Below are 27404 nucleotides of genomic sequence, written 5' to 3'. Positions count from 1 at the left end.
CAGAAAGTCCTGTAAGGTGAAAACAGTATGTTGTAGTCGTTGAAGGTAGGCTCCTGTATACTTCAAAATCACCAACGCTTCAAGGCAGGAAAGAAGAAAATGTTAAATGAGAAGGAAATTAAGACAGTCACAGGACCTTATTTCAAACTGCAAACGGTACAGTGTCTGATGTCAATCTCTTCGGTTTCAGCATACAATCTGGAATAAAATGGAATTCCTGAAGGTAGAGAGAAACACACATACCAGTCCTGGATCATCCAAATCACTTCATAGTAGCAATCATTGTGAAATGTTCTTTGTACTTGTTAGTGTGTAAGGAAACAATCTTTTCTATACATATTGAAGGTGCAGTTATTAGATATATACACCTTTTGCTCTGGAATTAAATGAAGATACACAACTTGACACTGTCTGCTGCTGTTGTTTTTCCTCCCCTTTATTTACATTCTTCCTTAAAAAGAACTGAACTTGCCACACGAAGATCACAATGTAAGGTTTTCCCTATAGAAGTCTTTGATATACAGATACTTTCTAGAAGAGGTTTGAGATTGAAATGTGAGATCCAGACAGACATACAAGTCAATAGGAGACATTACAAATCTATAAGCTGAATTCAGGTTGCAATTTCATATAATCCTTTCATAATTGCTGAGGAAAACCTGCCAAGCTCTGAAAAACTCTAAACTAAAGCTGCCTGGTATTTGGGTTTGGACATTCCTAGATTTGTTTCCTTCTCTCAATATAAGCATAAAACCACCAACCACTGTTCAGACTAAATTTAGGAAGGACAGATACCCAACCATCAGATGTTGCATCAGAAATCTCGTTACACTGCTTATACAGGTTAGAATGATAATTTCTGTCTCATTCTGAGGCAGCAACCCACATTAAGTACTATTTTTAATATATGTTTGTGTAACAAAACAGTCTTTTTTTGTGTAAACTACAATTTTATACTATAAGTCTCTCACCTGCTGTATTAAATGCTACTGGAAATAACACTGTAATCATCTTCTGACACTTAACTTCAATGGTTTCATGGCCTCAGCCATGAAGTTCATGTTACTTTTACAAGTTTCACAGTTTTAAGGACTACTTTCCATAATCTCATGAACTATCTTCAAATAGCTGCAAATGGCTTTTGACTTGGAGAAAAACCTCTGAAACTAAAGCTGTTTCGTAGTTACTCCCAGCAGGGGTCCTTAGCTGGTTTTCTGATCAAATGCAGCATGTAACTTCCGGAGAGAAGGGTCAATTTTCATGGGGCTTTTCATTCAAACGAGCTTTCCAACAGTATATGGAAGGCTAAAGGCTGATTGTATCTTGCTAGAGGTATCACTGAAGTCATGTTTTTGGTAGCAGAATAACATACACATTTCTGATTTGGTTCCAGCTCATTAATTCAGCCTAAGGCATATACTTGAACGACAGAAACACACTCTTATAAAGTCACTAGGTGTTCTTTCTGGACAACATTGTCTGGAGAGAGATCTCATTAAAATCTGTATTATAACTATAGTCTTCCTCATTTGCTAAGTACACAAGGCAAAAATACATCTTTATATAGGTTGGACTATCAGTACTTCTCACAAAGCTACAGAAAAAGTGAAAGTCACACATAGCCTACCATACAGTTTTATATCACACAATGCTGGGTGTAATTTACAAATGTGTCATGGCATAGAGAAATCTCAGAACATTTACAGAGTGTATGCAAGGTGACTTTAGGCTCATGTCTGAAAATGAACCAAATGAGTAAGTCTATTGAGAGAAAACTGTAGTATTAACATACTGCCCTGGTGAGCTAGAAGATTAACAACAAACATTGAACTATCTGGAAATAAGTGCTGGATCTTTAAAGCATGGACACTACATACTGCTCAAGATCTTTTGATGTGTTACATATATAAACATGAGGTAGGTTTTGTTCGATTACCTAGAATATTGGAAAGAATATTTGAAAAAACAGAAAGACCATTGAATCAATGTAAGCTTACTGTAAAACAGAAACAAAAACAAACACAGAGAAATAGTTCTTGTTCTATACCAAATGAACTTTCTGGAATAAAATTGAGTCTGCTGCAATTCAAGTCTAAATGTAAATGCAGGCTAAATTTCAATGCAAAAAAAAAAAGGATGGAACCACAATATTCCTTTCTCATGTGACTTGCATACAATTACAGATATGTACAGTTACAAATTGATTTTACACAAGCACTAGTAGGCCTACTAAGAACTGGACTGATTTCAGTCTCACTGGCTACTCAGCTTGGTGAGAATCTCACTTCTGTTTTCAGATGCCATATTACAATATATTCTAGGCATACCTAAAAATGGATGAAAGAATAAAATAGTTATAATAAAATATGTAATTCTTTGATCACTTACAGCACTAGCTTCACTAAGCAAATGATAAATTCTAAGACAGCTTTTATTTTACTCTGGAGTAAAAACTATTGACAACTTTTTGATATTTAATAAGAACTTATGAAAGTGGTGTAAGCACAACACTCAGCCAATATATGTCAGATAAGTCTCATTGGAATAAAGCTAGGAAATCAGTCCCCTATGCTCTTAGTGGATTTATTAAATGCAGCATGATTTCAAGTTTAAATTGCAAGCCTTGTCATCTAGATTTGCAGCTGTACAAGCAAGTGTAAAATACTACCAAGTCCACTGTAGTTTATTTTACAAAGACAGAGGCATTCTTTTGCTCTTATGTATGGCAGCTCAGGCCATTGCCTTCACAGAAATGAAAGGCTTCCCAGTCCAGTCTTTTATTTTTACCTTATGCTATAGAATTAGTATGGAGTTGTTTTAAATGAGTGAAAAATGTCCAGAATTGCCCCTTCCCTACTATCCATCCCTGTGGTACAGAGGTAAATATTTGTATCAGGGACACTATGAAGCAGTGATATAGAAGAGAGCTAGGCTGGCTGTGTTGGCATAATGTCCCAGCATGCACAGTAATTTGCACGTCCTAGTTTAAAACCTGGATTATATTTCAATTTTTAAAAACCTTACAAATGCTTTGAAAGTTACCTCATGTTTATAAGTAAGAATTTTTCTTTTGGGAAGTCTTTGCCTTTGTTTTTTCAACTCTTTCAGAGTTCTGGTAATTGCTATGGGAAGGCAGGGGCAGAATGGAGAAGGATCAATAAAAAAATCTAATGGAGCCTCACAGGGGAAGCCTGTTAAATAAGATAGTGTGCTGTGGCAGGATTTTACAACCAAGCACTCTAAGAATTAATGTATTAAAGAACAGCGGTCTAAATTATTGAACTCAGAATGGTTAACTGGCTAGCAACCATGAAATCACACAGTCACATTTTTACATTCAATTTTCAAACTAGAATACTGCTTCATGTAACTTAAAATACTTCTATATGTAACACCCAACTTGATCATTTTCCCCCGCTTGCTTTCATTCTGAAAGTGATTTCTACATTTTATGTTAAGTTAAAAGTATGTTGAGTAACTACTGCTAATACAAAATAATGATGCCCTCATACCTGTAAAAATAAAGTAAACTGTAAGAGGTCAGAAACTTGTTCTTCCACAGTAAGTGTGCTGTGCTTCCTGTCATACAAGATGTTGCCACTCTACAATGGTCTATTTTAGCCAAAAGCATTTCTTACCTAAAAAATGGATTCTTTAAATCAAGAATGTTACCAGATTTAAATCCTGTCTGGTCCACCATAGCCACCATCTGGATATCATAACTTTGTCTGCACCAGAAAGAGAAGCATGAAAAAAAGACGTAATGGAACTAAACCAGCTATAACATATTATGTGAAAAAATACCAGTGTAGTTACTGTCTGAGTAATAACCACTTAGCATAACAAGCAAAAGATATTTATTTCCACTGGTATCACTGGTATCAGTGTGAGGACCTGATTATTTAATCATCTCTAAAGAAGTAAAATTTAGAAGATGTTGAAGTGATTTTAAGAGTTTGCATCTGACAAAGATCATAATTTTGCTCTGATAGTACTCAGCAGTGAAAGGTCTTTTTCCCACTGACAGAAATACTATAAATTTCAACGTTAGCAAGTACAATCGGAGTATTTCATGAACAAAAATATCTAACCGGCCAAACAGCATTAGGTTCACTCTTGCCGTAATCCTGGATTTCACCAGGAAGATTTTTCACAGGACTTTTTTGCAAGAAACTGAGTTTACGAGGACCAACTGAGAAACTGAGAGCATTCCAAAATGCTGAAGCTGACCAAAACTGGTCTTCCCGCACAGGACAGCAACTGCAGAGTTGCATAGAGGTGCTATGTTGATCCCAAAAGCAGATTAGCTTTGTGGCAGGACTTGCTGGCTCAGTGCTAACACATGGTTAAACTGCTTCTCATTCTGAGTCTGACAAGGTCGCGAGCTCAGGTGTCTCTGAGCTATGCTCCATTGTAGATATGACCTATGTATTGACATATTTACAACAGTGGCTGTGTGATCACTGTGTGGCATACAGTGTTTCTTTTGTATATTAAAATGTGAATACATTTTACATTTGAAAGAGACATACCAAGATCTGTATTATTTTCTCCATGAGGTGTTTCTGAGCAGAAGATCTGGAAATTTTACAAGTCCCAAATAAAGTATTTGTTGCTGATGTGATTAAAGAGCCCTGGATGTATTACTGACAGCTTTGATGTCACTGCAATCACCTGAGCTGTCAGCATGCTTCCCTCCCTCCCCCCCACCCCCCGCCCTCAAAAAAAAAAGATTCACCTTCCTACAAAGAGGAGGTTCTGTTTTCTGTTAAAACTACACATACACATAAGCAAACCAGGCTGCACCTTGTGTGACCCAATCACTTGAGGATTGTTTTCAAAGCAAAGCATAGGAGTGGAGTTACCAAACATTTGACTGTTAGCAGGAACAGCAGAGAAGTCTGGTGAGGAAATACGCCCTCCCAAAACCAACCATCTTCATTAGCTCAGGGGAAGGACAAAGCACACATGAAAAGCACTATTCTTAAATAGGGGAGCACATCCATAAGGAATTTTTTTTAAGATTTAAAATCATAATGGATTTGGGATCAACTCTGCTTCTCCTTGTCTCTGCACAGGACTTGCTGAGAGACAGGGATGTTGGGGCTTCAGGCAAACAACCAGTCTGCTGACGAAGACATGGCCAGAAGTTACACTACCAGAAAACGACTGAACATGACCTGAGAAAACTGACATGTGTGAAAGATAGCAGAGTAGAAAGCTCACAACAGCTGCAAGTAGCAGTGTGAGGGAAGGCAGGGTGTGACAGGTGGTTAAGGAAGGTATGTGAGAAGGAATATCACAGGTAAATGGAGTGGAACATGGAGACCTTTTGGTGAGCAGAGTCTCACAAGACCAACAGTGCCTACATAACTGTACCAGTGATACCATATAAATTAGTAATGGTATCAGAAATAACAAATGTGTGTACAAGCGTACCCAAAATTACCTGGTGTCTTTTGGGTACAGCCACACTACAAAATCTGCTTGGGAAGCTTTGACACTTACCGCTTATTGGCAACAAGTAAGACCTTCCCTGAGAGAGTTTCCCCCTCTTTAGCAAAGAGGGGTGTCTGAAGAAGGCAGCGTACTTGATACCAGTGAGTGAGAGGTTCTGTCGGTGCAGTGGACAACCAAACAGTTACCCTAAAACAAATGAGAAAAACTATCTAGACTTTCTCTCCTGTCTTCTCCTTTCAGAAACAATTTAAGTTGTTACACCTTTATGTATGTGAGGCCTCAACTGAACTTTAAACTGCCTTTAAGTAAACTGGGAGAGCGATTCTACACTGTGTTGGGAAATCAGCACGTTATGCCTCATTTTCTTTATCTTTAAAAAAGACTCTTCAGACACCTGTTTTCTCTTCTTTCCACACTGCCAGGGCAGAGGATACTAATTTCTCACTCATCTTACCACTCAGACATTTCAACAAATTACAGGAAATGTTTGTCCTGAATGTGGCAATGCGATCCTTCACAATGGTAGTTTCATCCTTAAACAACACCCCCAAGAAGGTCCTGTATCTAGTTTTCACTTGCCAGAGATACTTCAATAATATATTGAAAGGTGTTGTAGGTGCAAAGAAAGGCATAACACAGGTAATACTGCGAGCCTTCAAATGCTAAGACAAAGAACTTCCAGAATTGTAGAAACATGAAAAAGCTGCTTATTAAGAAACTGCCTACTCTAAAATGGAGGCCTTCTCAGTGGAGGATTTCATTCAGTTCCTACAAGTCTGCAGTTTTCTCTTCTGTTTTAACTGATATGGAGTTTCTGGTTCCTTTTTTAAGATTAAAAATTTTACTATCAGCTGTTAAAGTAAATACAAATGCACATATGTCCATTTTATTTTAATGGATATACTACTCTGAACTCTTGACAATCCTTACTTCAAAGGCTAATAAAAGGCATTTATCAAAACAAATAAATAGAAATACATTTTACAATTTATTGAAAAAAAAATATCACTTCTTTTAGCACTAGATCAATTTAACTGGGAAATCAACAAATCTTATCGAAGAGCCAAGAAGTCCAATGGCATCCTGGCCTGTATTAGAAACAGTGTGGCCAGCAGGACTAGGGAAGTGATCATCCCTCTGTACTCTTGAGGCTGCACCTTGAGTACTGTGCTGAGTTTTGGGCCCCTCACTGCAAGAAGGACATTGAGTTGCTGGAGCGTGTCCAGAGAAGGGCAACGAAGCTGGTGAAGGGCCTGGAGAAAAAGTCTGATGAGGAGTGGCTGAAGGAAGTGGGGTTGTTCAGCCTGGAGAACAGGAGGCTGAGGGGAGACCTTATCGCTCTCTACAACTACCTGAAAGGAGGTTGTAGCAAGGTGGGGGTCGGCTTCTTCTCCCAAGTAACAAGCAATAGGACAAGAGGAAATGGCCTCAAGTTGCACCAGGGGAGGTTTAGGTTGGATATTAGGAAGAATTTCTTCACAGAAAGGGATGTCAAGCATTGGAACTGGCTGCCTAGGGAAGTGGTAGAGTCACCATCCCTGGAGGTATTTAAAAGTCATGTAGATGTGGTGCTCAGGGACATGGTTTAGTGGTGGACTTGGCAGTGTTAGGTTAATGGTTGGACTTGATAATCTTAAAGGTCTGTTCCAACCTAAATGATTCTATGATTCTATGAAATACAGGTAGCTTAAATCTATGTATTGACAATTTGAGCGAGTTTATCTAATTTTCACCTACTTACGATACTAGATGAATGTCCCAATTTTCAAATAAATGCCCGGCGCTGCAGTGAAAAATTTTCCCAAGTCTAGTGAAATTTTCTCCATTTCCAACTTGTTAGCTAGTACTTGCAACCTGCTCTCCTTTTTGCCCACAAACACAACCAGCTCAAATGGGAAAATCCAGCGTATATTCAATGCTGCTGCTTTACTTAAAATGTAAAACAGAAAGGCATATAATATTACAAAGCAACAGTATTGCGTGGAACAGTGCATTTGACCCTCAACAGTTCCTGGATGTGGTCTACCATGGATAATGTGCACCTCAACCAATGGGAAGCAAGATCACCACCATCTAGACATACTGCTAGCACTACATTATCACACTTGTTGTTACCTCTAGAAGGCATAATTTCTTTCATATGAAGGAATTACATTACAAACAAGGTCAGCACCAGATAAAGGTCTAATTCTGGCACACTTCATATGAAAGATGTGATTTTTTTCCCCTGTAGTGAGTATTTAGTAGTGAGAAGGAAAAAGGACTTACAGTGATCCTACAAATGCTACATCAAACCAGAAGGCCAGGCCATGGATTAGTCCGGACTGCATCATTTGGAAAACAAAAGGGATTTCCACTCTGCAGGAGAAAAAATAATATGCTGCCAAGATAATTTCCAAAAAGTACTGGAAATTCCACTAGAAACCCACCTTGTACTAATTTATGTATTTTCATTCTTATTCATCAGTTTATGTCTCAGTTTTCCATATATTTAAAAGAATATGCTCTTTTTCTCTGTGTCAATAGAATTACCCAATGGTGCGGATTTAGGTGTTAGTTTTTTGTGTTCCTTATTTGATAGTAGAATCAAATATGCCACTAGTGTGATCTGCACTTGTGGCAACACTGCAGACTGTTATAAATACAGGTGTTCAGCCTTTCCAGTGGAAAATTTCCCATTCTCAGTGAAGAATTTTTTAGTTTAAATACTATTTTGAACAAGAAAATGTTCCACTACAAATTTGACAAACGGAACTACTACCGGAACCAGAAGGAAAAATTGAGCTGCTTGAGCAAGAGCTGGAATATTTTCCCTTCCAAAAGAACTACTACTGGCTATGCAGTTGAACGCAAATCTCACCTACTCTTGCAGAAACATAATAAAATTAGCATTCAGGTATGAATGTGTTAGTTCTGAGAACTACTGAAGGAAGTCAATGCTAGCCAGCTGAAACTGGTAAGCAATTCTCCAGCTGTTTCCTCACTCTTAGAGCAATTCTCTCTCACTAGACCATGTTATTTATACAATGAAGTGAGTCATGTTGAAAACAACAAGGGTTCAGATTTTCAAAGACAGTCTGTGATATTTTCCCCAGATGACAGTGTCTTGCAGGGACTGGAAGTATTCCCTCAAGTTCTCCCATATGGTACATTTTATTTCACAGATGTACTGAGAAGGAGGCTTCCCAGCTGTCATTCTGGGACACAAGGGATGCAGGTTGATTTATATAGAAGACTTTCCAACTAAAAATTTGAAGGAGCTCTAGAGGGAAGTAAAGAGGTACAGCTGACTTCTGTTAGACTGGAAAATATTTTTTAAAAAAGAGTTACACAAGAGTTCAGCGAGGCTGCTTGTGATGACACCATTTTACAATGTCTTTTAGGATGTCTACACAGAAAAACAAAAATTGCCTTCTAACTAGATTTAAATGTGTCCTAACATATAATGCTAAGAACTAAACACTGTCCTCCAGATCTGATTTTATCCCTTTCAGTAGGAAAATTTTGTGAACCGATCTCTGGTGTTTCACAGGCTCATGAACAGGCTTCTCTGCTAATACTAGACAAATTGTCACGCAGATGAATGCTCCAGTCCTTTATGAGTGGTGTACTAATCATTCTGGCATGCCACCTTTGCTCCTTTATGTCCACCACCAAAGCTTCCTCTGTCTCTAAGCACCAACAATCAACAGCCAGTTACAAAAATGAAAGATTAAGAGTAGGTTGCTGGCATCTGCTGACCTATGCAAATCTTCCTCCGCAGCTTCCATGAAGTTAACGGTGTACTTCACTGTCCGGGCCATCAGAATTCTCACATCAAAAGTATCCTATGGGGTTAAAAAAAAAAAATTGCAAGTGTTATCATTCTGTCTTGTAAGCATATAAACTTGTTTTCTATTTAAAAAAAAGGGAAAAAAGACAAAAATCAACCATTGCCCCAATAAACTTATTTTAAGTCTTTTGGTTTTTTAGCATCACTTAGAACACTATTTTGCAATGTTAGGATTTAATATATTTGATAGCTTACATACCTATCAAAGACTTTTTATTCAACCTAGAAACAATAAAATTTGTCCAGAAATTGATCACTTGTAAAAAAAAAAAAATGGTGGGTTTATTTGGCTGGTTTACTTGTAGGGTTTTTTTTAAACTACACACATTGTAATGTGATCTTCTGCACTGCACAGTTGGGTATGTTACAGAATCAGTTTAACCAACCTAACTTTTTAATTATACTCTATTCTTTTAAATGTATTCTTTTGTCTGAATAACTTCAGTTAGCATTAGTTAGCCGGAGAAGGAATTCCAGGTCACATATTGTAAACTCATCCTGACCTGGTTGCTTGGCTACGAGGGGACCTGGAAGAAGATCAGGAAGAAACTTTGTCAGCAGAAGCTGCAAACTATCAAAATAAGGACAACAAAAGGCCTGTCAGGAGTTTGGAGGCAGAGAACCAAAGAGAAACAGTTGAGCCCCCAGATCACGAATTACCATTGGACAAAGAGGCGCGTGGACAGCGTGTTAAGAGACTGACCATTGGACCGAAAGGCACGTGAAGGGCACATGGAGAGGGGGTGCATAGGTTGTAAGGGTTTAAAAACCCAGGTTTTCTTTGTTTCGGGGTCCCTCCCCAGAGGCACCCAGCTCAAGCTGTCATTCTGCTGTACCATCCAAATAAATTAATTCTTTTTCTAAGATCGGACATCTGAAACTCTGCTGCGGGAGACCTAGGGCAAAGAGATTTCTTTAGCAGGTAAGTTGAACTAAGATAGTATGGAAATACTTGAAAATTAAATTATGAGTTATAGGAAACAAAATTACTTAATACAGATTGCCCTCTAGAAAAAAGTTAGGAGTAGTCAGTCAGCAAATGAAAACTTTTCCCTTCATTTTTCTTTCTTTAATGACATGTACTAATCCTAATCTGTCACTGTGCACAAACTCTTTCATAAGTAAAGGAAACTCTTAACGTAAAGACTTGTGTCACATGCCCCCCACTGAACTCATCTAAGAACTAAAATCTATCTACAAAGTAAGGGGAAGCCAAGGAGATATGTGATTTTTTAGAGGAAATAACAATTTAATGTGGCTTTTATTGGGCAATGCCTTTCTGATCTTCAAGGGTGGAAGAATCTCAGCTGAGAGATCAAAGCCAAACATGCACTTCATATAGGATGCAAGTGTGTGCCGCAGTCCTACAGATTACTCCATTCTCTAACTGAAAGCCGAAGAGTCTGCTCCGAGAATGACCAGGCTGTAGTCAAAGATATGGCTGATACTTACGAAGACAAATGAGAGTTTTCTCTTATCCATTTCAAGTAACAAGAACAGTCAAGTGCAGATGGTCACATCATGGTCTGATGGTCTTTCCAGACTTCTGGACAGGTTTTAGGGTCTCCATGAAACAGCAGCTACACTGTTATCGCTACTTAATCTAGTTAGCCTAAAGCTAGCCAAGATTTGTTGAAGTCAAATTTCTGAAAGCAAACCTTTTCATTGCACCTACAATGGAGCATTATACTGAGGCAGGGAGTGGAGGGTGGGGATTGTTTAGGGTTTTTCCCCAGAGAGGTGAGAAGGATTTCTCCTACATTCTTTCTATCTAGGCACCACCTAAACTTTTACTAAAAAGAAAGAAAGAGAACAGCAGGTGCTAGATCCAAGTTACTAATAAAATAAGGATATTTACATATTAAAAAAAGGTTGTTTTATAAAACAGAAACCTGTTTGCTTGGCTGCTTTCTCTTTTCCTTCAATTTGTGGATCAGAAATGGGAAAGGAAAAACCAAGGTCTAGTCACTTGTTTAAGAGAGAGGAAACACTGAAGGAAGCTACTTGCATGTTAGGAAGACAGTTGTTCACACGCTGTGGCTTCCTAATGTATTCATAGCAAAACCAATATTACCCATACTAGTTAACCTTTAACAGCTGCTCTGTTCACACTCACAGAGTTAGTTCATGGCTCTCTACTCAACAGTCACAGAGCTCTGTTAAACAAGGAGGCTAGCGTACCTGTAGGACTTTGTGGAGGGCACGAAATAGGAAGAGGGAAAACCACAAAAAATAACCCCCAGACATACAAACCTACCACAATAGGTTGTCCGAAATACTCATCCACAGCTGCACTGCGCAGACTGGACAGGTTGACCCCATAAAAGCATTCTTGGTGCCTAGAAACAGTAACACATGAAATATTTAGGGAAAAATGTTTTTTCTTGGTTCCAAACAGACCCAGGTACAGTAACGATAAATGGCAGGCAAAGTGTGGCTAAGCACTTCCTTCCCTTTCTTGTGTATGCCAAGAGGCCAAACTGCAGCCCTCCTTAGCTTACTTTACCTTCCCCACAGATATCCTATACAGCACTGAGGTGACATGATCCCCTCAAATGGACATATGGAGACATTTCACACTATGCTTCTGAAAAAAACCCACACAGCAAGCAGAGAATAGGAAGGGCTGAGGCACTCTTAAACTACTTTTGTAATCTTGAGCTATTCCAGAATTGGGGGTGGACCTTGTATAAAACAAAATAGTGATGACAACACCCATATTACAGGTCTGATTCTCTTTATTGACATTAAAGAGGAAAATAAAGGTCATCCTATACCAACGGAATGGGGAAAAAATAGTATTTTTATCTTACCAATTTATGCAAATGTGCATTTAATGTATATTCAGACTATTTCCAGTATGAAATTTGAAATCAAAATATACATGCTTGCCATAATCTTCTTCCTCTGTATAACCCTCTTATCAACTCACTGAAAGGTTTAATAGGTATCTTTACTTCCAGATAACATAAACAAAAGGGAATGGAGAGGGGAAACAGCAAGGAAGCTCAACTCCTTGTGATGGAAGTGTCTAGATACAAAGCCCTGGTCAAGCCTTCCAAGACTTCAGAAGCACTTAAAAAGGGAAACTTTAAATGTTTGTCCTCATTGTTACAGTATCATACAACTCCTAAACTATCATAACTTTTTTCAAAGTGGATAAATCAGTCCAAACCAATCTGACAATATCCCTTTAATACTGATAAACTCTGCATTACTGGTTCTGTCCTAAGGGCATAAAGGGAGAATGCCCAGATGACTGTGTGCCTTAAAGATACCTCAGAAGATCTCTTTAAGGAAAGAACTGAAATAAGCACAACAGAAGAAATCAGCTGACACCAATAACTGCAAGTGTTCTTTTACCCTTCTCCATATGTTTGCTGTACTGTATAACTGAGTTGCTTATTTATCACTGAGGACACGCACAGACAAAATGCACGCTATTTTTAACCACTTATATATTTAGGCTTTGTATCTTTCTATCTTTGCAAAGTTTTCACCAACAAAGAGACCAGTCTGCTCTTCTGTGGTAGACTATACATTATCATGCTTTTAGGAATGATTACTGGTAAATGCAAATTAATATGCAACTGTGAAGCACAACAGTAAGCCAATCTGTAGACCTGAAGAGAAACAAAACATACTTACACAATCTCATAATTATTATTTTTGTACAGATCCAAGACAATAATTCTAGATGTATGAGAAACATGTAGCCTTTCCTTTGTGTAGTAAACAGGCTATGCTAACTAATGCATCTAATGTTAGAACACACAGCATGGTTTTTGCATAGGATTTTGAAGGTTTTTTAAAGTCCTGGTGCCTTTACCAGATGAAAGTTCAAACTGCAAATTTAGATATTTCTTTCAGTCTTTTGCTCAAGTACTATCATCCAACTGGATCCCAAACCATATCCAATCTCTAAGACATAGGTTTTAGCTAAATAGGAAAGGATTTATTACACACAAAACACATCTTCTGTTCCAAGTAACAAAGCTGGACAATGAATGAAAGCTGCTTCCTGATGCCTGGAATCTGAAGCTTAGCAAATCACAGGCTGTCACCAACCAGTTCCTGATGGTTTATATCAAACATCCAAGAAAGCCCTGAGAAAGTGCTTTGATTGAAATAGGACTTTTATAGCTCTGGATCTATCAGGATATCCAGACCTTTTAATATTAAGAACATGAATATCCTAGAGTGGTGCAGAAACAAAACTACTGCATTCTCACTCAGAACATTTTGATCCCACATTTGGTTGAAGACATTAGAAGCACTAATTTGTTTGTCTTTAGAGCACTCGGTAACCTCAGGAGTATTTAATAGTCTTTCACATTCAATGTCCTGGACATACCTCCATACAAAATTACAAGTATGTGGATTGACAGGAGGACTGATACTATAGCCCTCTGCTCAGGGGATATCTCAAGACAGCAATAAATTATATTGTAAGCAGACAAACTATTTTGTCTAGGAATCAAACAGAACCTGATATACAAGGAGTATCATCAAGGGTAATTGTGTGACATTTCTGTGGTTAGTTTGGTTGAAACATTCTCATTCAAAAATTAAAAGTAGGTAATAAAAAGATTTGTCAAAAATGGGAGGCATCCTTTTGCAAAGATGGGTGAAGGAAAGACTGCAGTATGTTGCGATTTACATACCAACCTGATTGCTACCATGATTACAAAGTATTACTACAGTCTGTGATAGTAATGTCAATGACAAAAACATTCTTGGCGCAAAGAGAAATTAGTTACTAAAGCAAACTTGAAAAAACTGGTTTTCCCCTTCATGCAATTCTCTGAAAGCCTTGCAGTGATTGACAGATAATTCATCTTATTAAATGTATGCACATATAATATCCAGAATCAAATCATGCCAGCTAGACATAAATGAAGTTCTCTTTTCTTTCTTTTTTTTTTCAGAAGGAAGATGGTGTATTTGTGTTAACAAGCTATAAGAAACTAATCTAGCTGGACTATTCAGTCCCAACTGTACAATTTTTAAACAACAAAAGGCAGCGGATTTTTTCCCACCACAAACAACATTACCATATACCTCAGTGTTCATGGAGGTACACACACACACATTATATCTACCCCACAGGTATTCGACAGAAGTCTTACATTTATTACAAATGAAGATGAAGCATCCCAAGCAGTCTGAAATGAAATGCTTTCATATTGGCAGTAACATCCAGTCCTGTATAGACCTGGAAAAAAAAGCTGTATTTCTGCTTCAAACTACTAAGTATGTATCTATTTTCTTCATTAAGTGATGAAGAATCTGCATCATGGTACAATATTGTTCTTCAGTCTTGTAATTTATAAAAATATATAATTTACATGTCATGTATACAAGCAAAAAAACCCCACAACAGTGTCTTTGGGAAGAGGGACTAGAATGACAGTTGAGATGCAAAAACTTACCAGAAGTTACTTTTACCTTCTTTTTTCAGTCTCTTAACACAGAAAAATACTGTTGCAGTTTTTGTGATTGTAAATATACAATGCAAACATTTCATAACTGGCTCAACCTATACAGTGAGACAAAAGAGCACAAACTGGCTGTATAAAGCAACATTGCCAGCAAAGGATTCAGCATGTAAATCACTCAAATTTCTCTCACTCCTTAATTACTATAGAAATAGTAAGATTTTGTCATAGCTCTACTTAGAGACAGCCAGAAGAAACCTTCTAAGTATGAGCAGTTACACTGTAACCTGGTCATGGAAGAAAATTTTGTCTTTAATCTGAGAAACCAACAAAAGGTTTGACGAAGACCACTTAATATTCACCTTCCACATTGCAAGCTGAAAGAACAGTTGAAAGACTGCATTTATAATCTTCCAGAAGTTTTAAAAATAGTTAACCCTGGAGCTCCACAGTACCTTTTATGCAAAACCTTTAAATAATAATCTATAAAAGGCTTGATTAATTTATAAATTAATTGATCTGTGTCACATGAAGGACTGGAGATCTTTAAAAATAAACCTGCCCTTTGCTGAAATGCAATAATCTCAATTTCTCATCATTAGAATGTCACTGTAAATGTTTCCTCCTACATAGAGCACAGCAACAGCTCAACGATTGATAGTAGCAGTAGAACATTCCAAGGCAAAAGGAGTACAGCCTCCAGTTAAAGCTGCATGAAAAATTTAGGTGGACAGAAAGTAACTACTAAATTGGAAATTGTTCAGGCCATGGGAATTAATACTTATTCTCTGTGAAGACTGCCAAGGAATCCTTCTTGTGCTCAGGCACGGGACTTCAGGCAATGCAATGATCACCACCCGCAGCATCCTATGCTTTGGTGTAACAAAGGAAACACTAGCACCTGATTCACAGTCAATTCTTTTTCTCACAATGCATGCTCCATGGAGTCAATTTCTCTTTCAAATAGAGTCCCAGTCAGCTCTAGCACTTCCTGAGAGATCCTTCAGACTTGCACAATAAAAAGTATGACAGTAGGCCAGAGCAGAAGTGAATATGGAAAACATAAAAGCATTCTCTTCCAATGTTGACAGATAGTTCATGCTGAATCAAAGAACTGATTGAATTTTTAACCTTTACTGAATCTTTGATAAAAATTAATGTCATAAATAATCATTACCAAAAATTGGCTCTGGAGTAGTGTTCCATGTACAGCTGCTCATCAGAAAAAGGAGCCAAATGAATGTCACTGTATGTTGGGAACATCATTCCTAGTAAACAAAAGACAGTATCAAGTAGAAGGGCAAGTGTTCAAAAAGTGCTTGGACAACGCTCTTAAATACATGGTTTAATGTTAAAGGTGATCTGTGTGGGGTAAGGAGTTGGACTTGATCCTCATGAGTCCCTTCCAACTCAGGATAGTCTTACAGACATCTCTACAGGAATGTCTTCACTAGCGAGAAACTACCAGTTCAGAAGCAGCGATTGTCATACACTTCAGATATCTTAACATTTAGTTTCATTAATATATGGGTTACTGAAATGTGAATATGCTAAAGCAGTTAGTAAAAAACTCAAGCCAGAACAACTTATAGAACAGACTAGAATACTTTCATAAAGTCCTAATAATTTTATGGTCCTATATCAAATATTTGAATTATTTAACTTCCTTCAAATGAAATGAAATGCTAGCTCTTAAATACCTTCTCAACACTCTCCAGTAGAATTACAGCACCTTATTTGCTTACAGCTAACCTAATAAATATGATATCTGTGTGAAGTATTTGCATGAAAGCTCAGACTTGCTCTTGAATTAAACTCCTGGGTATGGTTTTGGTCAAATTCGGAAGAACTGCTGTTAATGAATAAAGTAGTTAAGTAGTTATATGCACTTCACTCTTAAGACTTTTATCCAGGAAACTCATAGCACTTCAGCGTAAATACTGAAAATTTCATAATCCAAAAATGTGTATTACACCTTTTTTTTTTTTTTAATAGATGCTGAAGTTGAGAAACAGAATTTTATTTCCATGAAGTGGCAAATCAATGATAGAACAGGGAATGAAATCCTGATCAACGAGTTTGCATTAATGCATTTTCATTAGAATCTCACACTCTAATTAGTGTGATTAGTGCTTATGAAACCAGAAGAATTATTTTCCATTATTTTCTGTGGACAGTGCATCAGACGGCCTAGCAGCTTAAATGAAAGCCCTTGTATTCTGTTGTGTGTCAGCGGGAGCAGAAAACAAAGCCTGGTCAACTACACTTGAGCATACATCTTCACCCTTTTTTAATCTGGTTGAGGAGGAGGACAGGTAAAGGAGGGGAGGGAAAAGGAAACAGCTTTCCTTTTGTAAGTACATCATGCAGAAAGAGTCCACGGGATTTTAAATAAAGAACAACACCCACTCACAAAATAGTCATGCTTTTTAAAACTGGCCATGGGGAGAATGTTAACAAGTTTGCAGAGAATTTGGGACAGAAAGTTTCCAAACCTAACTGGTACTAAATATTAGCAACTTACTCAAAATGTCACAATTTCAGCTCACTTCTTAGACAATCATTAAGTTTAATAATAACCACATAAGCTGATTTATCCCCACTGTACAAGTGAACAATCAGAAAGCTAGGCACATATCTTTAAAAGCATTTACTCATTTAAAACTGAAAATAAGCTTCCTACTGATCAGTTTTCAGAAGCTCTCCTCTGAAACTGGGCCCTAAGAATCTAAACAGGAGACTTAAAATCAGTGGCTGACTTGAAAAATACTACCCAAATGTGCTTTGCAAGTTTGAAACAACTCAACAGCAGTCATTAGCTCCTTGCATTGAGGCACAGATTCAGCCCCTGCTTCAAAACCTTCCATGCTGCAGTAATTTTACTTGAGAAAGGTCTCTTTTATAGAAGATTTGAAGAGAGCCTTCATAGTTTATTTTCAGCAGTTCATGTAGAAAGATTCATCATTCAGCAATTGGATGCTCAGATTTGCTTGTAAAAGAAGATTCCCATGAGGCCCTGAAATTTACAGATTCCCTTCAAAACTCCTCCAAACACCAGAGGGATGAAATACAGAGTACTGAACACTGTGAATCCCTCACATCACTCAAAAGGCAACACCCCGTTATTAGAATAAGGTATTTGGGAGAAGCCCAATGAAAGGATGTCAAACCAATCTGAACTTCACAGTTTTCCCAAAGACAATATATCTGAGTTTTCCCAAAAAAAAAAAAAAAAAAAAGCTAATCCTGTTTGTCCGTTCTGCTCTTATCTACATTCCACTGTCTGGCAGTTGAGGCTAGTGTGCCACCATCTATTGCGACATGTTGCAATAGAGATGCAACTATAGTGTATACTGCAGCAGGTTAAGATTAAAACACAAGCAGAACTCAGCAGTGCAACAGCAGCATACTCAACAGCTATTCCCACTGTGAAACAGCAAGAAGTCACAGCACAGTACAACAGCAACAGTGGCTGCATCATCATATTAATTCCCCTGGGGCCCCTAGATGTTGGTGGCAGAGCTAGAATGAGGATATAAAATGAGACAATCCTGGACTACTAATTCAAATCTTTTTTTCTTCTTTCAGAAAATTTTTATCTTCCTTTCTCTATGCAGAGGGTAACTGTGGTGACACACTCACCATTTGACTTCAACCATTTTTTGGAATGGAGGTAACTTTCCAACATCCTTTCATTGAACAGCATATAACCCATTGGTTCAGAAATTACCACATCAACACTCTCAGGCAGGGAGATCTCCTCAATTTTTCCAGACAGAACTGTGATCGTGTCAGAAAGGTTGTTGCTTCTCACCAACAGCTGGACGAAAAACAAAAGCACACAGAAAGTGTTGACTCCTCTGATTAGCAGAATTTATACCAGAGATCTTTAATTAGCATTAAACCTCGTATAGTGTAAAGCAACTACCTCAGTCTGTTAATCAGAATAAAATAGAAAGGAAACATATTTTTCCTTGCTACACCAAAATTTCTAAAGACTGGGGCTCACTGGAGAAAACTCAAAGAAATGCATTGTGTGGAATCAGCAAGTGACAGTACAAGTACTGTTGTCCTGTAAGAGATAACTGTAACCAGTATGTATGAGAAAAAATATCTACCAGGAAAAGGTGGATATTTTAATTCACCATAAAAGATTACAAAGAAAGGGTCTTCATAATTCTCCAAATTTTTAAAAATACTGTTCTTGAGTAAGTTACATAGTCATGAAAGGACAAAGAAACTTGAGTTGAAAAGTTCGCAATGAGTAATTTCTAAGCATAAATGGAGCATAGCACTATATTCACATAAACACATACAAATGGGTCAGTACTTAGAGCCAGGATACTTGAGATTTTTCCACTTCTATGTGCATAGTGAACCTTGGAGCAAAATGACTAATGAACTGAAGAAATGGACCTAAAATTTTATGTTTGATACAGAAGTCATTAAGGAAAAGAACAACTTTTTCAAAGCCTTTATATATCTATACATAGATGCATATCCTATTTAGCTGTACTGTACTTAGACATACAGGGAAATACCTAAACTTCTTATCTTTAAATAATGAGTAGAATCTGGGTTCTTCTGGAACAAACTTATAAAGAAGCAATTATTTCACACTAATCTGAGGTGTCTGGTGGGGCATTCTATAAAATGAAGCATCCTTTGCAACAGCACAGTAGGACATTTGTATTGATGTCCTGAAGTACCATGAAAAACAAGCATACACAATCCAGTAAGTAATAGAAAACACTCACTCACAGATGTACTTGCACTGGTATAATTGTAAAATCAATAGAAGTGCATAATTACTTCCGAAAACCTTATCCAAAACAGACTGGGCCTTAGGTAATAGTGATGAAACTTATGTCTCATTCTGATTAGAGAAAGAGAAACTAATGTTGTTATTAGCTAATTCACTGGAATGTGAATAAGCTAAAGCAGTTAGTAAAAAACTAAACCCAGAACAACTTATAGAACAGACCAGAACACTTCATAAAGCCCTGATAATTTTATGGTCCTATATCAAATACTTGAATTATTTAGCTTCCTTCAAACAAAGCGAAATGCTAGCTATTAAATACCTTCTCAACAGTATCCAGCGGAATTATAGCACCTTCTTTGCTTACAGCTAACCTAATAATCAGAATCATAGAATGGTTTGATTGGAAGGGACCCTATGGATCACCTAGTTCCAACTCCCCGGCCACAGGCAGGGACACCTTCCACTAGACCAAGTTGCTCAAAGCACCATCCAGCCTGGCCTTGAACACTTCCAGGGATGGGACATCCACAGCTTCTCTGGGCAACCTGTGCCAGTGCCTCACGACCCTCACAGTGAAGAATTTCTTCTTAATACCTAATTCAAATCTACTGTCTTCCAGTTTAAAGCCATTGCCCCTTGTGCTATCACTACATGCGCTTGTACAAAGTCCCTCCCCAGCTTTCTTGTAGGCCCCCTTTAGGTACTGGAAGGCTGCCAGAAGGTCTCCGCAGAGCCTTCTCTTCTCCAAGCTGAACAACCCCAACTCTCTCAGCCTGTCTTCATAGGAGAGCTGCTCCAGCCCTCTGATCATCTTCATGGCCTCCTCTGGACTCGCTCCAACAGGTCCATGTCTTTCTGGTGTTGAGGGCTGCAGAGCTGAAGGCAGTACTGCAGGGGGGATCTCACCAGGGCAGAGTAGAGGGGGAGAATCCCCTCCCTCGACCTGCTGGTCACGTTGCTTTGGATGCAGCCCAGGACACGGTTGGCTTTCTGGGCTGCAGGCACACATTGCCGGGTCACATTGAGCTTCTTGTCAACTAGCACCCCTAAGTCCTTCTCCTCAAGGCTGCTCTCAATCCATTCTCCACCCAGCCTGTATTTGTGCTTGGGATTGCCCCAACCTATGTGCAGGACCTTGCACTTGGCCTTGTTGAAATTCATGAAATTCACACGGGTCCACCTCTCAAGCCTGTCAAGGTCTTTTTGGATGGCATCCCTTCCCTCCAGTATGTTGACCGCACCACACAGCTTGGTGTTGGCAAACTTGCTGAGAGTGAACAGTGCTGGTCCCAATACTGACCCCTGAGGAACGCCACTCGTCACCAGTCTCCAATTGGACATCAAGCTGTTGACAAAAACACTTTCAGTGCAACTGTCCAGCCAGTTTCTTGTCCCACCATCAAATCCATGTCTCTCCATTTTACAGCCAAGGATGTCATGTGGGACAGTGTCAAATACTTTGCTCAAGGCCAGGTAGGTGGTGTCAGTTGCTCTTCCCTTATCCACCAATGTTGTACCCCCATCATAGAAGGCCACCAGATCTGTCAGGCACAATTTGCCCTTAGTGAAGCCATGTTGGCTGTCACTAATCATCTCCTTATTTTCCACATGCCTTAGCATAGTTCCCAGGAGGATCTGCTTGATGATCTTGACAGGCCCAGAGATGTGACTGACCAGCCTGTAGTTCCCTGGGTCTTCCTTTTTTGCTAATATGATAATAAAACTACTAAATGAAATAAAAATCATTGTACACTAACATGCTGTCAATTAGGTAAATAACATTGCTGCTTCTTTTACTGACAAGTGTTTGTATTCATTTCTAAGAACAGGTTGACAGATTTTGATCTAAGGTCCTTTAGATCAGAGGCTACGTGAGCAGACACATAATGTGATTCTATTTTGGAAATGAAATTACCATTTTGCTCACAGGTGAATTCTGAACCTAAAAATAAGTGTCAAATAACAGCTCAGCAGCAGCACGGATGTACAAAGGCAAGATGTCTAAATCATTTCAGACCCTCACACACCGCCACAGGTAACTCACATAGTTGGCTAGAGGACAGCAGAATATTACAATATCTCTATCACATACAGTGGAGATGCTTATATTATGAAAATTTTTACTTTTACTGGAAATAGTAGCATGGAGACAAATAGAAAAGATTTTTAATTGCTATTCTGTATTATTATTATTATTATTATTATTGAGATAACTTTAAAAAAATCGATGTTTATTTGCTTTCCTACCCTTAGATAAAGCAAAAACAAAGAAAGAAAATTCAAAGAAACACTGTCAGTACTAATCATCTCCTTTAGAGTGTATCTATGACTTGGGAAAGCTAAAGTTGTCTGTGCTTTGGGCCTTCTGAAGCTTAACATAGATAGAAACTGCATTTTCGAAAGGAATTTAGCTGATGTCAGGTCTTGGTCACAGAGCCTCAGGGAACAGAAACCTCTGTTTATTCACAGAAGCTTCTTCTCTGTGTCCCACCAATACACTCTGACATTGGTCTGAAAAATCAAGGCAATTTTGCATCTACCAAAATCTCAGTCTGTGTAGCAAGATTGTCAGGAAGTCAATGAATGCAAGTTTAAGCAAGTATTTTTACATGTATATCTCAGACAGACCAGATTAAAACACTAATTTATTTCAGTGAGAAGATCACTTGTTTTATGGCAGCTATTTTCTTGGTGATTTTTACAGCTGCTTAATTAGAGTTAATTAACAGTTCATATCTAGCTGGATTGGTGGCAATGAAAAGCTAGTTTTGAACGTTTGAAACATTTAACTTTTTTAAATTATTTTTGAAACACAAAGATGATTTTTCTGCAACTGAAATTTACCATGCATTGGTGAACTCTGATTAGTGGCTCATTGTCACATGAACAAAAGCAAAAATCTATTAATTGACATTAAATATTGGAGAATTACAGTCTCCCACAAATTCCATGCATCTCTTTTGTTCAAGAGGAAGATTCTACAGAACAGGAATAATTTACAACAGATACAGAACAGAAGTGTATTATATTAAATGCACATAAAAGATTGGTAACTTCTACTTCCAAGCAATATTAGTCCAAGCCTGAGATTTAAAAATAAATAAATAAATAAATCACTTTGAGGAGGCCATAAGCTAACAGCTATAAACTAACTCTTTGTCTCAGCTACCTTCATCTTGTTTGAACTGACCTTATTTTTGACAGGATTATTAAGTTAATTCACCCTTTGCAGCACCTTCATGAACTGAGGGTTTTAAACATAGACAGTCATTTCTGCCATCACCAATGTGACATTGCTGCTCAGGCAGGAATATTGGCCACAACATTTAAAAGATATGCCTTAAACGAAGTATTTCTTCATGTCTTATACTGAAATCCCTCAACCCATATCTTCATCTTGACAGCTTGCTGTTGTTAACTAATCTAAATTGAAGCTTCTTTTTAAAATATTAGCAAATTTTGTGCCTTTTAAAAAAAATCTTATTGGCAAATGTAGAACAGGCCATGAAGGGTGATGGCGGTAGAGCTTTTTCACTCAGTGCCTTTGGGAATCCATATCTGTGGCAAAAGGAGAGGAGGTATATCTCAGCGGGCGTGTTAACGTTTTCACCTCCCACACAGTATTTCATAAATTCCTGCAACTACCAAGTTATGGTCAGCACAATGTGCTTGAACAAAAGGAGTGAAGTAGTTTCAATATTTCATAGCTTTAGTGAAGGAAAAAAAATCCAGGGAAAAAAAAAATTCCACCCAGTATCTTACAATTTTGTCAATGACTGAAAGGAGTGTGTTGTTTTCAACAGCTGTGCTCTCTCATGATTCTCCTGGATTTCAGAAGACTTTGAAAGCAGGGCAAGATTACAGTGATGGAGGATAAAATTGTTACCTTAAAACAAAATACATACACTTAAATTTGTATCTGGTATATGCACGCACTTCAAATGAGTTGCATCAGTCTGCCACCAAATGTGGCCATGTTGGGTGTCCTGGCTATTTTTCCTCTACCTTTTTTCATGCAGCATTCATGAAAATGAAATGCTCACAAGTCTTTGATAAAACAGGGTTTGTTTGACAAAAAACAGATCAAAACTGATCTCTGTAACACATACAGGTAAGCAGAAACTTTTCATAAACATCTCTTCTCGTGAAAGGTCCTGTTTTATATCCAGACACAGCAGATCATTCACCCAATGAAAGAGAGACATAAAAAGAGGCCCAACTGTCCCATAAGCCTTATAATTGATGCTATGCATGATACAAAGCTATGAATAATTTAAGCCTTTACCATATGACTTCCCCAGAAATATCACACGACACTATAAAATATCATAAAAAGTTTTACATTTTGACACCAGGATCCATCCCTAATGAAAATCAAGAGTGTTTTCTCTGGAGATCAAGCAAAACTTGGATTGTAAGTCACTTTTCTGACCTTGTCTAACAGGAGTTCTCGGGACAAATTACACTTACATCAGAACTTAAAATATAAGGCTTGGTCCACACTTTAAAGTTCATCTGAACTGTCAAGGCTTTTAAATATAGAGGTAAACTAAGAGTGTACGAATGAGATGTTTTTTCTACAGTAGTTCCAAAGAATACGAGGAATCATAGAATGGTTTGGGTTGGAAAGGACTTTAAAGATCACATAGTCCAACCACCCTGCTGTGGGCAGGGACACCTTCCACTAGACTAGGTTGCTCAAAGCCCTGTCCAACTGGACCTTGAACACTTCCAGGAATGGGGCATTCACAACTTCTCTGGGTAACCAATCCCAGTGCCTCACCACCCTAATCATGAAAAAGTTCTTCCTTATGCCCAATCTAAACCTACTCTCTTTCAGTTTAAAACCATTGCTCTTTTTCCTGTCACTACAGGCCCCTATAAAAAGTCTCTCTTCACCTTTCTTCTAAGCCCCTTTTAAATATTGAAAGGGTACAATAAGATCTCCTGAGAGCCTTCTCTTCCTCAGGCTGAACAACCCCAACTCTCTCAGCCTTTCCTCATAGGAGAGGTGCTCCAGCCCTCTGATGGTTTTTGTGGCCCTCCTCTGGACCCACTCCAACAGGTCCATGTCTTCCTTGTACTAGGGACTCCAGAGCTGGACCCAGTACTCCAGGTGGGGGTCTCACCAGAACAGAGTAGAGGAGGAGAATCACCTCCCTCAACCTGCTGGCCATGCTTCATCTTATGTAGCTCAGGATACGGTTGGCTTTCTGGGCTGCAAGACACATTGTCCAATTTTTCATCTACAAGTACCCCCAAGGCCTCCTTGGCAGTGCTGCTGTCAATCCATTCATCCCCAAGTCTGTCCTGATATTAAACATTGCTCCAACCCATGTGCAGGACCTTGCACTTGGCCTTGTTGAACTTCATGAGGTTCTCATGGGCCCACTCCTCAAGCCTGTCAAGGTGTCTCTGGATGGCATCCCTTCTCTCATGCCTATCAACTGCACTACTCAGCTTGGTGCTGTCTGCAAACTTGCTGAGGGTGCACTCAATCCCACTCTCTTGGTCACTGATGAAGATAAGAAATAGTATTGATCCCAGTACAGACCCTTGAGGTACACCACCCATTACTGGTTTTCACTTGGACATTGAGCCATTGACTGTAACTCTTTAGACATGGGCATTCAGCCAATCCCTTATCCATCTAACAGTCTATCCATTAAACCCATATCTCTCCAATTTAGAGGCAAGCATGTTGGAAGAAAGCTTGCTTTCTGGGCTGGAGAAATCTACTTGTAAAGCTCTGTACTTCCACTATGCTGTTTCTGATGACTGTTTCACCAGATTCTCAACAGCAACTGCTGTGGATTTTTGAAGCAACTACCTAGTCTTTGTACATCTGTACTCGGCTTAACAGCTGAAATCCACAATCCATCTTCCCTGAGAGACAAACAGATAAGATATGCTCTCAGGTTTTTACACAGTTGCTTTTTGCAATGGCAGCATATTGCAAATGTTTTGTTTTCCTTTTTTTTCATAGAATCATAGAATCATAGTATGGTTTGGGTTGGAAGGGACCTTCAAAGGTCATGTAGTCCAACCCCCCTGCAATGAGCAGGGACATAGAATCACAGAATCAGACAGAATTGATTTGGTTGGAAGAGACCTCTGGGATCATCGAGTCCAACCTTAGCCCTAACACCACCATGTCCAGTCTTTTCTTAAACATCACCAGGGATGGTGACTCTACCACCTCCCTGGGCAGACCATTCCAATGCCTAATGACCCTTTCTGTGAAGAAATGCCTCCTCATTTCCAGCCTGAACCTCCCCTGGTGCAGTTTCAGACCATGCCCTCTTGTCCTTTCACTTGTTGCCTGGGAGAAGAGGCCAACCCCCACCTTGCTACAACCTCCTTTCAGGCAGTTGTAGAGGGCGATAAGGTCTCCTCTCAGCCTCCTCTTCTCTGGACACACTCCAGCACCTTAATGTCTTTCTTGAAGTGCAGGGCCCAGAACTGGACACAGTACTCAAGGTGTGGCCTCACCAGTGCCGAGTGCAGGGCTACAATCACTTGCCTGGTCCTGCTGGCCACACTATTCCTGGTATAAGCCATGATGCCATTGGTCTTCTTGGTCACCTGGGCACACTGTCGGCTCATGTTCAGCCAGCTGTCAACCAACACCTCCAGGTCTTTTTCCACAACCCTGTAACGCTGCATCGGGGTTTTGTGGCTGAAGTGTAGGACCCGGCACTTGTTCTTGCTGAACCTCATGCCATTGGTCCCAGGTCATCGATCCAGCCTGTCCAGGTCCCTCTGCAGAGCCTCCCTACCCTCAAGCAGATCAACACTCCCACGCAATTTAGCGTCATCAGCAAATTTATTGGTCTTCTTGGTCACCTGCGCATACTGTCGGCTCATGTTCAGCCAGCTGTCAACCAACACCTCCAGGTCTTTTTCCACAACCCTGTAACGCTGCATCGGGGTTTTGTGGCTGAAGTGTAGGACCCGGCACTTGTTCTTGCTGAACCTCATGCCATTGGTCTCAGGTCATCGATCCAGCCTGTCCAGGTCCCTCTGCAGAGCCTCCCTACCCTCAAGCAGATCAACACTCCCACGCAATTTAGCGTCATCAGCAAATTTACTGAGGGTGCCCTCAATCCCCTCATCCAGATCATCTATAAAGATGTTAAACAGTACAAACCCCAAAAGCAATCCCTGGGGAACACTGCTAGTGACCGGCCACCAACTGGATGTAGCTCCACTGACCACAACTCTCTGGGCCCAGCCATCCAGCCAGTTTTTCACCCGTCAAAGAATCCACCTGTCTAAGCCGCAAGTAGCCAATTTATTTAAGAGGATGCTATGGGAGACTGTGTCGAAGGCCTTACTAAAATCTAGGTAGACAACATCCACAGCCTTTCCCTCATCTACCAAGCAGGTCACTTTGTCATAAAAGGAAATCAGATTGGCCAAGCATGATCTTCCTTTCATAAATCTGCATTGGCTGGCCCTGATCCCCTGATTTTCCTGCATGTGCTGTGTAATGGCACTCAAAATGATCTGTTCCATGACCTTGCCCAGAACCAAGCTCAGGCTGACTGGCATGCAGTTCCCCGGATCGTCTTTCCAACCCTTCTTGTAGATGGGCGTTACATTTGCCAGCTTCCAGTCTGCTGGAACTTCCCTATTCCCTCATTAATCTGAGGTGAATCTCACTGGGGCCCATAGACTTATGGGAGTCTAACTGGCACAGCAAATCGCTAACCATCTACTCCTGGATTATGGGGGCCTCATTCAGCTCCCTGTCCTTAACATCCTGCTCTAGGGGCTGGGTATCCTGAGGACAACTGGTCTTGGTATTGAAAACCGAGGCAAAGAAGTCATTGAGCACTTCTGCTTTTTCCTCATCCCCTGCCACTACACTACCTTCTGCATTCAGCAAATGATGGAGAATCTCCTT

General features: G+C 39.2%; 1 protein-coding gene across 1 annotated transcript in view; it reads right to left on the bottom strand.

Moving 5' to 3' along the window:
• Positions 1-3638: 3638 nt before the first annotated feature.
• The window catches only part of LOC104159364 (histone-arginine methyltransferase CARM1-like), a gene marked incomplete at both ends in the record, with an annotated part of 29769 nt that continues 6003 nt past the window's right edge, over positions 3639-27404 (bottom strand). Inside the window, 7 exons of the mRNA XM_009697251.1 lie at positions 3639-3728; positions 5509-5646; positions 7729-7818; positions 9202-9287; positions 11550-11631; positions 15908-15998; positions 18373-18550. Of these exons, the coding sequence (XP_009695553.1) occupies positions 3639-3728; positions 5509-5646; positions 7729-7818; positions 9202-9287; positions 11550-11631; positions 15908-15998; positions 18373-18550 (755 nt within the window). The remainder of the gene's footprint in view (positions 3729-5508; positions 5647-7728; positions 7819-9201; positions 9288-11549; positions 11632-15907; positions 15999-18372; positions 18551-27404) is intronic.

This window comes from Cariama cristata, unplaced genomic scaffold, assembly GCF_000690535.1.
Source record: "Cariama cristata isolate BGI_N322 unplaced genomic scaffold, ASM69053v1 scaffold3073, whole genome shotgun sequence".
Classification (NCBI taxonomy): domain Eukaryota; kingdom Metazoa; phylum Chordata; class Aves; order Cariamiformes; family Cariamidae; genus Cariama; species Cariama cristata.
Note: the sequence above shows the minus strand (reverse complement) of the source record. Positions and strands in the feature narration are given on the sequence as shown.